Source organism: Palaemon carinicauda, chromosome 20, assembly GCF_036898095.1.
Source record: "Palaemon carinicauda isolate YSFRI2023 chromosome 20, ASM3689809v2, whole genome shotgun sequence".
In the NCBI taxonomy this organism is placed as follows: Eukaryota; Metazoa; Arthropoda; class Malacostraca; order Decapoda; family Palaemonidae; genus Palaemon; species Palaemon carinicauda.
This window is the reverse complement of record NC_090744.1, coordinates 29427783-29441604: the sequence shown is the minus strand read 5'-3', so window position 1 is coordinate 29441604 and position 13822 is coordinate 29427783. Positions and strand designations below refer to the sequence as shown.

At 42.3% G+C, this 13822-nt stretch overlaps 1 protein-coding gene across 1 annotated transcript in view; it reads left to right on the top strand.

The window, feature by feature from the left end:
- The window catches only part of LOC137660250 (DDB1- and CUL4-associated factor 17-like), an 80725-nt gene that overhangs the window by 14475 nt on the left and 52428 nt on the right, over positions 1-13822 (top strand). Inside the window, exons 4-5 of the mRNA XM_068394991.1 lie at positions 8708-8826; positions 10501-10680. Coding sequence (XP_068251092.1) covers positions 8708-8826; positions 10501-10680 — 299 coding nt within the window. The remainder of the gene's footprint in view (positions 1-8707; positions 8827-10500; positions 10681-13822) is intronic.

Genomic DNA, 13822 nt, shown 5'->3' with positions numbered 1-13822 from the left:
ATTGCCATGAAGGTTGCGGGTGTGCCCACCAGCGCCGACTATCGGCCAGATACCGCATATACTTCTCAACCACTCCAGTTCTTCTCTGTCGGTGTCACCGACAACATTGGTTCCGCTTGCTCTAGACCTCGAGTTTTCTACCGAATCGGTGAAGTACTTTGTTTTGGGTTTTATTGGCTTTCGCTGTGTTGGTGTGTTCCTTCAATAAAACTCTTGAAACCTTTTTTGTTTTTTGTTGATGAACTTGGCTTTCCTTTGGATTTTCTCTGGTTTTTCATAATGGCTGACCCTTCTGTATATCGCAAATGTGCGAAAGATTGTAACAAACGTCTTCCGAAAGCTTCTATCGACCCTCATACTGTTTGTGCTAATTGCCGGGGTAAATCCTGCCAATTAGGAGATCGGTGTGAGGAGTGTGTGGTTTTATCGGAATTCGAGTGGTTAGAGTATGAAAAGTATACTCGTAAACTCGAAAGAGATAGGGTGAGGAGAAGCTCATCTAGATCTTTAGAATTTTCCTCCTCCCATGCCCCTGAACCTAATCCTTCCCCTGTAGTGGTAGTTTCTGAACCCCCTATTAGCACTCATGAACCTTCAATGCGCGATATGTTTTTAGCTATTCAAGCATTAGGTGAGAAGGTTGAAACCTTAGCCTCGGACAGGAACCAGCTTATGTCCGATGTTAAGCTGTTAAAGAGTCAAAGTGGTAAAGTGGGAAATCAAAGTGATTAAGTGGAAAGTGCGCAAAATGTGTTTAGTGTTGCGACCGAGGGTTCGTCTGTTCGTGCTTGTCGCTCCCCTAGTCCGAGACCTCTTTCAGGCTCCCCTGCACCAGGGAGAAGGAATGTCGTAGGACTTAAGGGAGCGAGAGGTGTAAACCAACGTACAGACGTTCCCTCTAAGGTATCAGACGTTTCTCATCAAGAACGTCCTTACCATAAGACGGGGGAGACTAAGTTCTCCTCGTCTTCCAACGATTTGCCGCATAAGAAACCTTGGCGTAAGGTTTCTAGACCCTTAAAGCGCAAGTCAGTCCCTTCAGGACAGGTCCAGCGTCCTGGCTGTAGCCATTGGGGCAGCTCTGACCACTTTCAGTCATCGGATGGCTGTTCGCCTGTTAAGCGAAAGCGTGACACGGAGTCCGAGGGTCTCGTTAGGTGCGATGATTTGCATGCACAGACGTTGCCGACGTCACGGCCCGTTCCGACTCCCGTTGACCCGAAGTGGATTGTCCTGCAGGACATGCAGTCTAAACTTTTATCTTTAATGGAGGTTTACGAGCATGAGCAGGTTCGTAAAGATCCTTTGCTTGCGGTTCGCCAGTCCGACAAGCGTGACTCTGGCCTTCAGCCGCCTAAACGAGTGTTTTCTCGTCCTTATGATGTTAGCGCTAACGTTTTCAGTGCTGTTAAACGCAATTCTGATCGTGTTCCTCGTCATTCACGTCAGTCACGTGACGTGGAACCCCTTTTGCCGCAGACTCAAGGTGACGTTCAGCAACTGTCGCCGCAGTCTCGAAGTGACGTTCGTCGGCCGGCTCCGTTGCCTCGACGTGACGTTGAACGTCAGTCACCGCAGTCGGGTGTTGTTTTTCCTGCTCAGACCCTGCAGTCAATGCAGTCCCGACGTGATGTCGAACGGCAGTCGACTCAGGCTGTTGTTGTTTGTCAGTCACAAGACTTTCAGTCTTTGCAGCCTCGGCGTGACGTCGTTACCTCAGCTGTTGCTGCGGCTCCGTCGCATGTTGACATAGCCTGTCAAGCGTTGCCTCCTCGGCATGTCTCTCCGTATCGCGAGACTCAGCCGTTGTCGGATGAAGTTCCGTCGGATGAGGAAGTCGTTGATCCCCTTCCAACTGATGTTCCTTTGGGGACTCTTTCGGATGGAGAGGAGCCTAGGGTTGCTCAGCCCTCTCTTGATTTTAAGAAGATCATGCTAATTTTTAAGGACCTTTTTCCTGATCATTTTGTGTCTGCTGCTCCTCGTTCGCCCCCATCGGAGTTCACGCTGGGCCTAGTTTCTTCGACTCCGTCGTTCACAAAGTTAGTGCTCTCTCGCTCTTCGAAGAGAGCTTTGCGTTTATTGGGCGACTGGTTAATGACCAGGAGGAATTTGGGGAAGTCAGCTTTTGCTTTTCCCCCTTTCAAACTGGCTTCTCGTGCGAGCGTCTGGTATGACACGGGAGAAGTTCTCGGCTTGGGAGTGCCTGCCTCTGCCCAGGGAGACTTCTCAAGCCTCGTAGACTCTCCTCGGCGTCTGGCCATGAGACGCTCGAAGGTTTGCTGGTCCTCTTCAGACCTAGATCATCTCCTCAAAGGAATTTATCGGGCCTTTGAAGTTTTCAACTTTTTGGATTGGTCGCTGGGAGCCTTGAGTAGGAAGATCTCGTCAGCAGACGGCGATGTCTCTGTTCAAATTATATCCTGCATGGACAAGGCTATTAGAGATGGCTCTAATGAACTTGCTGCTACTTTCACAGCAGGGGTTCTTAAGAAGAGAGAGACTCTTTGTTCTTTCCTGTCTGCAGGTGTCACTCCTTGTTAAAGGTCAGAACTGCTCTTTGCGTCATTGTCTTCTGCCCTGTTCCCGCAGCAGCTTATTAGAGATATCGCAGCGTCTCTTGTACAGAAGGACACTCATGATTTGATGGCCACGTCTGCTCTTAAGGCTGTACCTTCGTCCTCTTACGTCAACAGACCTAAATTTGAAACTCCAGCGACAAGGTTTATCCCGCCTTTTCGTGGCAGAGCTCCCAGTTAGGGAGGCTCTCGTGCCGATAGTAAGCGGGGTAAAAAGAGAGGATCTAAGTCCTCCCGTGGCAGAGTCTGACTGCCCACGTCCTCAGACAGCAGTAGGGGCCAGATTGACCAACTTCTGGCAGGCCTGGGAGAAGAGGGGTGCAGACCGGGAGTCTGTTTTGTTGCTAAAGGAGGGTTACAAAATCCCTTTTGTACGGAGACCTCCTCTAGTAAACGATCCGATAGACCTCTCTCCCAGGTATCGAGAGGAGTCAAAGAGACAGGCATTACATCTGCAAGTGTCTCAGTTGTTAGAGAAGGGGGCGGTGGTGAAAGTCTCGGACCTTCAATCCCCAGGTTTTTACAACCGTCTCTTCCTGGTTCCAAAGAACACAGGAGGTTGGAGGCCAGTGCTGGATGTCAGTGCTCTCAACGTTTTTGTTGTCAAAACAAAGTTTACGATGGAGACCACCAAATCCGTTCTAGCAGCAGTCAGAGAGGGAGACTGGATGGTCTCTCTCGACTTGCAGGATGCGTACTTCCACATTCCGATACATCCAGACTCTCAACCTTATCTGAGGTTTGTATACAGGAATGTGGTGTACCAATTCCGAGCACTGTGCTTCGGCCTCAGCCCTACTCCTCTTGTTTTTACGAGGCTCATGAGAAATGTAGCAAAGTTCCTACATTTGTCGGGGATCAGAGCCTCCCTGTACCTGGACGACTGGTTACTCAGAGCGTCGTCCCGTCATCGCTGTCTGCAGGACCTACAGTGGACTTTGGATCTTGCGAAGGAGTTGGGCCTCTTGGTGAACATGGAGAAGTCACAGCTGACTCCCTCCCAAACGATTCTCTATTTGGGGAGGGAGATACAGAGTCTAGCTTTTCGGGCTTTTCCGTCGTCCAACAGGATCGAGCAGGCTTTGCTCAAAGTCCGTCTCGTGCTGGAGAAAAACCGTTGCTCTGTGAGAAGCTGGATGAGCCTCCTAGGGACGCTTTCAACCCTGGAACAGTTTATCTCTCTAGGGAGACTTCACCTACGCCCTCTCCAGTTCCACCTAGACTCCCATTGGAACAAGGAGAAAACTTTGGAGGCGGTCTCGATTCCGATCTCCGAACCAGTCAAGACTTGCCTGGCCTGGTGGGACAGCAATATAAGACTTCGAGAAGGTCTGTCTCTGGCAGTCAAGAACCCAAACCATGTGTTATTTTCAGACGCGTCGGATTTGGGTTGGGGGGCGACTCTGGACAGTCTGGAATGGGTGGGTCTTTGGGCGGCAGACCAGAGGAGCCTTCACATCAACTGCAAGGAGCTGTTGGCAGTCCATTTAGCACTGAGGAGTTTCGAGGGTCTGCTTCGAAACAAGGTGGTAGAAGTGAATGCAGACAATACCACAGCCTTGGCTTACATCTCGAAGCAAGGAGGCACTCACTCCCACGCTCTTTTCGTCATCGCAACGGACCTCCTCATTTGGTCAAAAGATCGAAACATCTCGCTTTTGACGAGGTTCGTCCAAGGGAAGTTGAACGTCTTGGCGGACTGTCTCAGTCGAAGAGGTCAGGTGATCCCTACAGAGTGGACGCTCCACAAGGATGTGTGCAAGAGTCTTTGGATGACTTGGGGTCAACCCACCATCGATCTCTTTGCGACCTCGTTGACCAAAAGGCTCCCGACGTATTGCTCTCCAGTCCCAGATCCAGAGGCGGCCCACATAGATGCCTTTCTGTTGGACTGGTCTCACCTGGACGCTTACGCCTTTCCACCGTTCAAGATCCTCAACAAGGTGCTGCAGAAGTTCGCCTCTCACGAAGGGACCAGGTTGACGTTGGTTGCTCCCCTCTGGCCCGCGAGAGAGTGGTTCACAGAGGTACTTCTATGGCTGGTAGACGTTCCAAGGAGTCTGCCTGTGCGGATGGATCTCTTACGGCAGCCTCACGTAAAGAGACTTCATCAAAGCCTCCCCGCGCTTCGTCTGACTGCCTTCAGACTATCGAAAGACTCTCAAGAGCTCGAGGATTTTCGAAGGAGGCAGCTAGAGCGATCGCGAGGGCTAGAAGATCCTCTACCATCAAGATCTACCAGTCGAAGTGGGAGGTATTCAGAGATCGGTGCAAGTCCTCCTCTGTTTCCTCCTCCAGTACCTCTGTAGCGCAGATTGCGGATTTTCTCCTATATCTGAGAAACGGTCGCTCCCTCTCTGCATCCACCATTAAAGGCTACAGAAGCATGCTAGCTTCTGTGTTCAGGCATAGAGGCTTGGATCTTTCGAATAACAAAGATCTCCAAGACCTCCTTAAGTCTTTCGAGACCTCTAAGGAGCGTCGTATTTCAACTCCTGCTTGGAACTTGGACGTAGTCCTACAGTTCCTGATGTCAGACAGGTTTGAGCCTTTAAATTCAGCCTCCCTGAAGGATCTGACCCTCAAGACGCTTTTTTTGGTTAGCTTGGCTTCGGCTAAAAGGGTCAGTGAGATCCATGCTTTTAGTAAGAACATCGGCTTCTCGACGAATAAAGCAATATGTTCTCTTCAACTTGGTTTTTTGGCCAAGAATGAACTGCCGTCTCGTCCTTGGCCTAAATCTTTTGAAATACCTAGCCTTTCGGAGATCGTAGGTAATGAAGTTGAAAGAGTGCTGTGCCCCGTTAGAGCTCTTAAGTTTTACTTATCTAGGACTAAACCGATACGAGGTTGTTCTGAGGCTTTATGGTGCTCCGTTAAGAAGCCCTCGTTGCCCATGTCTAAGAATGCGTTTTCTTACTTTGTTAGACTTCTAATCCGGGAGGCACATTCTCATCTAAGTGAGAAGGATCGTAGTTTGCTTAAGGTCAAGGCTCACGAAGTTAGAGCGATAGCGACTTCGGTGGCATTTAAGCAAAATAGATCCCTTCGAAGTATTATGGACGCGACCTTTTGGAGGAGCAAGTCGGTGTTCGCTTCATTTTACTTGAAAGACGTCCAGACTCCTTATGAGGACTGCTACACACTGGGTCCATTCGTTGCAGCGAGTGCAGTAGCGGGTGAGGGTTCTACCACTACATTCCCTTAATCCCAATATCCTTTTAATCTACTCTTGAAATTTTTAATCTTGTCTTGGGTTGTACGGAAGACTAAGAAGTCTTTCGCAATCTTTTTGATTTGGCGGGTGGTCAAAATGTTGTTTCTTGAGAGCGCCCAGATTAAGGGTATTGATGAGGTCCTGTTATAGGGGTGTTCGCCCTGGATATAACAGTTCCTGGGAGTCTTTCAGCATCCTAAGAGGATGGCTGGGCATCGTGAGGAAAGCGGACTAATGAGGCAGAGTAATCATCAGAGTCAGCTTCCTTACCAGGTACCTATACTTAAGTTTGTTTTTATGAAATATTTGTCAAAAACTCTTGAGCATATACGCCTTTATTGTTATAATACTGGTCTCTACCCACCACCATGGGTGTGAATCAGCTATTTATATATTCACCGGCTAAGTTTAATATTTAAAAATTATATTTTCATTATAGAATAAATTTTTGAATATACTTACCCGGTGAATATATAATATTAAAGGCCCTCCCTTCCTCCCCGATAGAGACCCTGCAGACTGAGAAGAACTGGAGTGGTTGAGAAGTATATGCGGTATCTGGCCGATAGTCGGCGCTGGTGGGCACACCCGCAACCTTCATGGCGATCGCTCGTGAGTGTTTTGGAATCTGTCGGGCCGTCGGAGACGTCAGCTATTTATATATTCACCGGGTAAGTATATTCAAAAATTTATTTTATAATGAAAATATCATTTTTGCTTTTTCTTTTATACAGTGTGTTTGGAAGTTGGCCTCTACCATGCGGAAGTGTCCGGGCTTACCTGACCGCCCTTGTGGTACTTATATGTCGGCGGTCGACATGGACCTCAAACCACTGCAGGTAAACCATGTTTCCTTGTGTTCCTAGTATTAAGATAATACTGTCACGTCCCCATACCCTTACGAGGTGGTATTGGGAACGTCCTATCCTAGAATTCCATCTAAAAGACTTCAGGTCAACTTGCTAGGACGAGTCACACTTCATTCCTTCACACACAAGCTTACGTAGGCTGCGGTCCTTGCAGAGCAAGGCACTTGCGAGGTGCAGGGACTCCTTATCTTTGAGTACTGACACACTCAGATACTGAATCTCCCTGGGCAAAAAGCCAAAAGCCAGTAATGGCTGGGACTTACCACCCTACCTAAGGGTTGAGTCACCCATATTAAATAGCGTGGTTTGTATTTCAGTTACGGAACAAATGACAAATTCGTAGATAATTTGTATTTTTCCTAACTATACAAACCTTAGCTATTTAATCAAACTTGCCCGCCAGCTCTGTTCCCTGGGAAGTCCTAGCTCTAAGCAAAGTGAGCTAATCACAGGTGTGTGAGGGGGGGAGGGGTAGCAAGCTACCCCTCCCTACCCCCTCGTTAACTAGAAAGGGGGTAGTAAACCCTCGTTAAAATTCTAATGGGTCGTCATTTCAGCTACGCCGAAAGTAATACCCATATTAAATAGCTAAGGTTTGTATAGTTAGGAAAAATACAAATTATCTACGAATTTGTCATCTTGCATAGGCCGTAGACCTTTCGTAGCATTGTTTAGCAAGGTGTTAGGGTCTCCTTATTTTTTATACTGACCTACTCAGAAAGAGGAGACCCCAGGTAAAGCCAAAAAGCCAGATTGGCAAGGACATCCACCCTCCTAATAGGTGAGTGACCCTTAATAAATAGCGTAGGTTTGTATTCCAGTTACGGAACAAATGACAAATTCGTAGATAATTTGTATTTTTCCTAACTATACAAACCTTAGCTATTTATACAAACTTACCCGCCATCCTTATCCCCCTTGAAGTCCTACCTCCAAGCAAAGTGAGCTCAGTCACAGGTGTGTGAGTGAAGGGGGTAGGTAGCTACCCCCCCACCCCCTGCTAAATAGCGGGATGGTAGGTAACCCTCGCTAAATTCTAATGGCTTATCCTTTCAGCTTTGCCGAAAGTAATACTCCTAATAAATAGCTAAAGGTTTGTATCAATAGGAAAATTACAAATTGTTTTCGAATTTGTCATATTTTTTTTTAGCAAACCCAGCTCCCACATGGGATGTGAAGCATCTCATCCAAGATAATGGTTGCGACATAAGTCTATATTGAAAGGTATGATGCCTAGCCTTCCCTTTCTTTCTTTTCCATTGGATTGTAGCAGTCAATCTTTAATGTACGGGACCAAACATCAGATGCAGGTAAGCCTTATAACTGAGCAATTTTTCTTTCCCACATGTTTGATTCAGAATTGTCTCCCCCCTCATCTCATATGGGGGATAGGATAGATAGAATGTGTGCAAACACATTTCTCATAATGATTATACATTCAGACACTATATCTGTCTCAGAAGGATATAGGTTCATCCATGACCATCTACCACTTACCTGGTAAGGGCCTACCTTAATCCCTGCCACATTCATATGCTCAGGTTGTTAGGAGGTTGAACAGGAGTCATTACCTCCGCTCCTATACAGGACCAGGTGCTCTAACATTTCCCAGCAAATTTGGTTAATAGAGACTTCTTCACTCCAAAGGATAAGTCTCCTATTAGAGGAGGAGGATTCTTAATTGTTTAGGAACAAATCCCAAATTGTGAAGTAATTTGTATTTTATCTAAGTATACAAGCTTGAGTCTTTCAAGTTATACTTTCTGCCTTAACCATCTCGTAACTCCCAGTCCTACAGTTAAAAGTGAATACTGAGCTACCTGTTGGGTGGGCAGGACTTACCCTCCATCTGCCAGCAAACCTTTCCAACTACTTTGAAATCATACTCTTATAAAAAACAGTGATTTGCCTAGTTAGGAAATAGTTTTAAATTTTGGATGTTTAAAAGGTAACTTGAAAAATAATGTACATGAGGTTAAAATATGAAAGGTATATTAAGAGTGTAATATTCTAATTTCATTGCTTTTTTTCATTTTTTTTAGCCCATCCGCACAAGCATTCTTATGGGAAGCTGAGAAGTGTTGAAGTCCATGATGGAATGTTGCTGGTTATGACAAAACGAGAATTTACTTTGGTGTATGATGCCCAGAGTATCATAGAGGTTAGTGTCTATATTTTGATTATTGTGTGGTGCAAATTAGGGGGAATGAAGTTAAACTCTAACAGAAGTCAGAGTATAGATGCAAGTAGGTCAAGAACATTGAATCCTCCCCACCCAGATATTTTAATTGACAATGTTTTTTCTTACATTTTCTACAAATCTTTGACTTATAAAAGGAATATGTCTTCAGTGAAGCTAGAATTGCTATTTAAACTTTTAACGAGGTAGTAGTAGCAGCTGTTGGGCGGCAAGTAAGCCCCGCCCACCCAACAGGTATCCTAACCATCACTTTGACTTCAACTGCTGGAGAGTACAGATGTGCATCTCGGCGTCCTCGTCTGGCCATTTTAATCTTTCCTTTTTTTTCAAATTAAATAAATGTTCTTACAGACAGTTGTGTTTGTGGCATATTAATGGAATTTTATCCAATTGCAAAATAATTATAACATTTTAATTTGTTATTGTTATTTAGCCGTACAAAATCTTTATATTTTATACTATCTTAGATCAAACCCCCATCTACATTTACTAGTATGGATGTACTGTACATTTATTCATAGAATTAGATTACTTTTTCGGTACTAAATTAAAAATTAAAATGTCTTTGTTTATAAGCTTAGATAGATTCTTAGTAACCATATATTATTCAAATTGCATTTATAAATAAAATACAGAAATGGGAATAGTTTTTTGTGGTTTAGCCTTGTGACAGGTAAATTCTGAGACAAGTAAATTCGACTTACGTTGTTTTTCAACTTAGGTCGCCTCTCCTGGAACCAATTACCGACCTAAGGTGAGGTATACCTGTATTATTGAACCCAGCATCTCTCCTTGGTCTTCACCCATTGTTCCAGTCCGAAAAAAGGACAACAGTATACAGTTGTGTGTGGACTTCCGTAAACTGAATAAGGTTACTGTCTCTGATAAGTTCCCAATGCCAAACAAGGCAAACTCTGTATTTGGGCTACAAGGAGTCAAATATTTTAGCCATCCTCTTCTCTTAGATTGGGAATCAACAACAAGTGCAGGGTTACCAAAGTTACAATATTCTTGTAGAAACTCTGGGTAAAAGGCTTGTATGTCAGGCTGCAGAGAACTCTCATATTACCATTGCAGGCTTTGTGTGGTCACTTTTGGAGAAGTAAAGGTAGGCTGAAAGGTGAAGGTAAGATAGGACATATCGAATGCATGTTTGTGACTCTTAGGAATGTTTTGGGTGTAAATTTATATACTCCATCTTGTTAAGAACAGAAGAGTCACTCTTAATACATTGAAAGTGTATATATGCTTCGGCTACTCACAGCTTGTATAACCTGCCTCAGTACCAACAAAAACTGGAAAAAACAATCAAATCTTTCTGTCTTTAACCTTTGAAAATGTGTTTTATAATATTGTATTAAGAGCCTTTTAATGTTAATAGTATTTACAGTGACTATTTGATACTAGGATGAAATCTCTAAATAATGGTGGTACTATATAGCTATGATCCTTTTCCAAGGTAGAAATGTCCTTTGCTCACTATATTCACAATTAACCACATCTAAATCCCAGTTGAATTTATGGATTTGACGAAGTATTTTTCTGTGTATTGGATGAAATAATGTACTTAATTTATTTCTATTCATTGGTGTATTATTATTGATTTTGTATGTGATTTATCTCACTTTTATACAGAGTAAGAGAGTGAATGGTAGCCAGAATAACATAGACTTCCTGATAAACCCTGAGAGACCCGATGAATTGGTTACTAAAGCCCCACCTCTTCTTTTTGCCACCCACGCACACATGGACATACTTGGGATGGGAGCGTGTCCATGGACGTACATTCGTGCGGTGTGTGATAATCATCTAGAGGTAGATTTCTTGAATGATTTCTTTTTAAAAAATATATGTAAGTGGTAGCATTTTTTGGATATTGAATTTATTTTCTTTTAGTAGAGTACTTTTAAGTAGTTTTATATTTTTTTATTATGACATTATTTCATTGGTTAGAAATTAGCAGCCATTAATACACAGTTTAACTGCAGTAAATCATATACTGTTTACTACTACAGAAATTTAAAAAAAAATGTTCACTAGATACAGTTGTAGATTTCTGTTCACAACCGTAATTAACGTTTCTTTTGTGATACATTTTATAACTGGATGTCTCAGGGAAAAGCTATGGCTGATTGTAACCTTGAAACTCCTGTTCAGTGAGTTCTGCTAAATGCATTACTTTTATAAAATGCATGAACATGAATCAGCATACCTTGGTAAATTTATTTAGCTTCACTTGATATACAGTATGAAACTTATTTGTTCCTACGCATTACCAAACCTTTTGTCCTTTGAATTAAGGATATATCTTCAGCAGCACTGAAACAGCTATTGAATTGTTAACAAGGTGGTTGGTTAATGACGAGTGGCACAAGGGGAAAGTCCTGCCCATCCTTCTGTCACAGGATAGCCACTTCAGTTTTTGGCCACGACGGGCACACACGTCACTGCATTCCTCTCTTGGCTGTTGGATCTTTTCTTACAGTAGCTTGTGATAAGTGTTGATTTTTTATTTTATTTATTTATGAGTGTTCTTGTTTTCAGAGGAATCTCAGCAAAATCAAGCATGTTAAGGGAATTTTGTTCCTATGAGGATATAAACCTTCGAAACCCCATGTAATATGTACTGTACTTTATGAAGGAGTGACAGGAACAATGGTTTCAGAGCCTAATTCATATCGCTTCATTGTTGTTCCTATGTCTTGGGAGACTGTTACATGTTTCGTACTGAGTTTTCCCTACCTGTACACCCTGTGGTGAACATTTTTCTTGCCAGGCTCACCCAACACCAACATTTTCTCTGTGGTTCTTCTGCATCTGTGCATCACGTTTCCCTGTAATATTTACACACACACATATGTGTGTGTGTGTATATATATATATATATATATATATATATATATATATATATATATATATATATATATATATATATATATATATATATATATATATATATATATACAGTAGGGTCCCGAATTATGCGAGAATTTGGTCGACGAAAGGCCTCGTGTAATTGGAAATTCGTGTATTTCGAAACACATCATGGCGGCAAACAGCAACCTACCCGTCAATTTTTTTTTCACTCCATTTCTAGCTTTCTAGCTATATATATACTGTATATACACTGTGTGTGTGTATGTATGTATGTATGTATGTATATATATATATACATATATATATATATATATATATATATATATATACTGTAGCTTTTATCTTAACAATACTGTAAGAAATCCTTCTTTAAGATTTTTTTTATAAAATACTGTACAAAATTTCTTTTATGGATAAATAAAACAATAAAAAGTTGTTAAAGTTTTGATAATTTTCTATGACTGTAGTATTTACTACTGTACTATGCATAGCTGACTGTTTTCAGTATTTTCCGAATAATGTAGAATTATTTCCTATAGATACAAAAAACAAAAAAGGGTTTTCAAGGTTTGATACAGTATCTAGCAATAGTTAAAAATTACAGTATAGTACTGTATATCCATGATGACACTCCCACACGTAAACACGGCCACTAGGCGCAAGTGTGCCTTAGGCTGCTGTACGATAATCTACCGTAATTTTCTGCCAGAAAACATCTAAGCGTCCCCCCTGGACCAGGTTGCCGCTAACGTACCGTCACACTTTTTTTGCCCTGAGCGGTCATTTCACTAATGATAATTTTTCAAAGTTAAAATCATTTCTTTATGCTTATAATTCGTAATTATAGTTAAAAGTAGGGATATTAATTAAATGGTTGAGTAAAAAAAACAATTAATACTACTATTATTTCATTTCAAATGGCTACATAATACTGAATATTCTAATGGGTTCTTTTTATCTTCAATCGTAAATCTTACGCCTGGATAAGCAACAAAAGGAAAGGGATAAGTCTCTCTCCTCTCTCTCTCTCTCTCTCTCTCTCTCTCTCTCTCTCTCTCTCTCTCTTCATATCGTTTCCTGTATAGTTTTCAAATATGTTCGTCATACATTTGTACATTATTTATCCTCTCTCTCTCTCTCTCTCTCTCTCTCTCTCTCTCTCTCTCTCTCTCTCTCTCTCTCTCTCTCTCTCTCTCTCTCTCTCTCTCGCTTTATAGTTTTGTGAAATTTTGTTGTCCAGTCATTCGGTAATGAGAAGTCATTTTCGCTTTCGGCATCGAAAGAAAACTTTGTTTCTTCAATATACTCATCACTGGAGGATTCAGAACTTGTGCTCTCATTATCAAACAGGTTATCATTATCAAATTCCTCAACAAGAATATCATTTATTTCATCTAAAGAAATAACCTTCCTCTTTAGACCGTTCATTACAAAAGGAACAACAAATAACCACTTATGCATGAACGCCCGAGCGCACTGATAGGAAACCAGTTTTCCAACATCAAGCTACCTTCAGAAAAATAGTTGCCAGACATCATATAAGTTTCTATTCACAGTCCCTATATGCTGAGAGTGTTGCCAAGTGGTGATCCTATACTTACTATACGAGTAAACGTAATATCACGAGACTGACGGCTTGTAAAAGGCAATTAAAGTCATGAACGGAATATACAGTTGAAGGCGGTACCGAGTAGATCGTGGTGAACGGTTTATCACGTGGGTGACGCTTAACAGGTTAAAAAAACATTTTATATAGTTCGGTATTTTCTCTACCCATCCTCTCCCAGAAAACCTTCAAATGTGAATTATCGGAATGTGTGCAGATCTTGACAGTGCGATAACTAGTTAGCGACTGAGAATAAAAAAAATAAAAAGCCCGATTGACGATGCTGATGAAGAGGATATCGAATACCGATTTTTCCCTAATTGATTTTTTCTACGTTCTGTCTAATCCAATGTACAGTACATTCTTATGTAAAGGGCGAACCCCAACATTTCTTGATGCTGCTACACTTTAATTATAGATATTTTACCACCTATTTATAATCTTTATTTATAATAACATCTTTAGTAAAAGCTC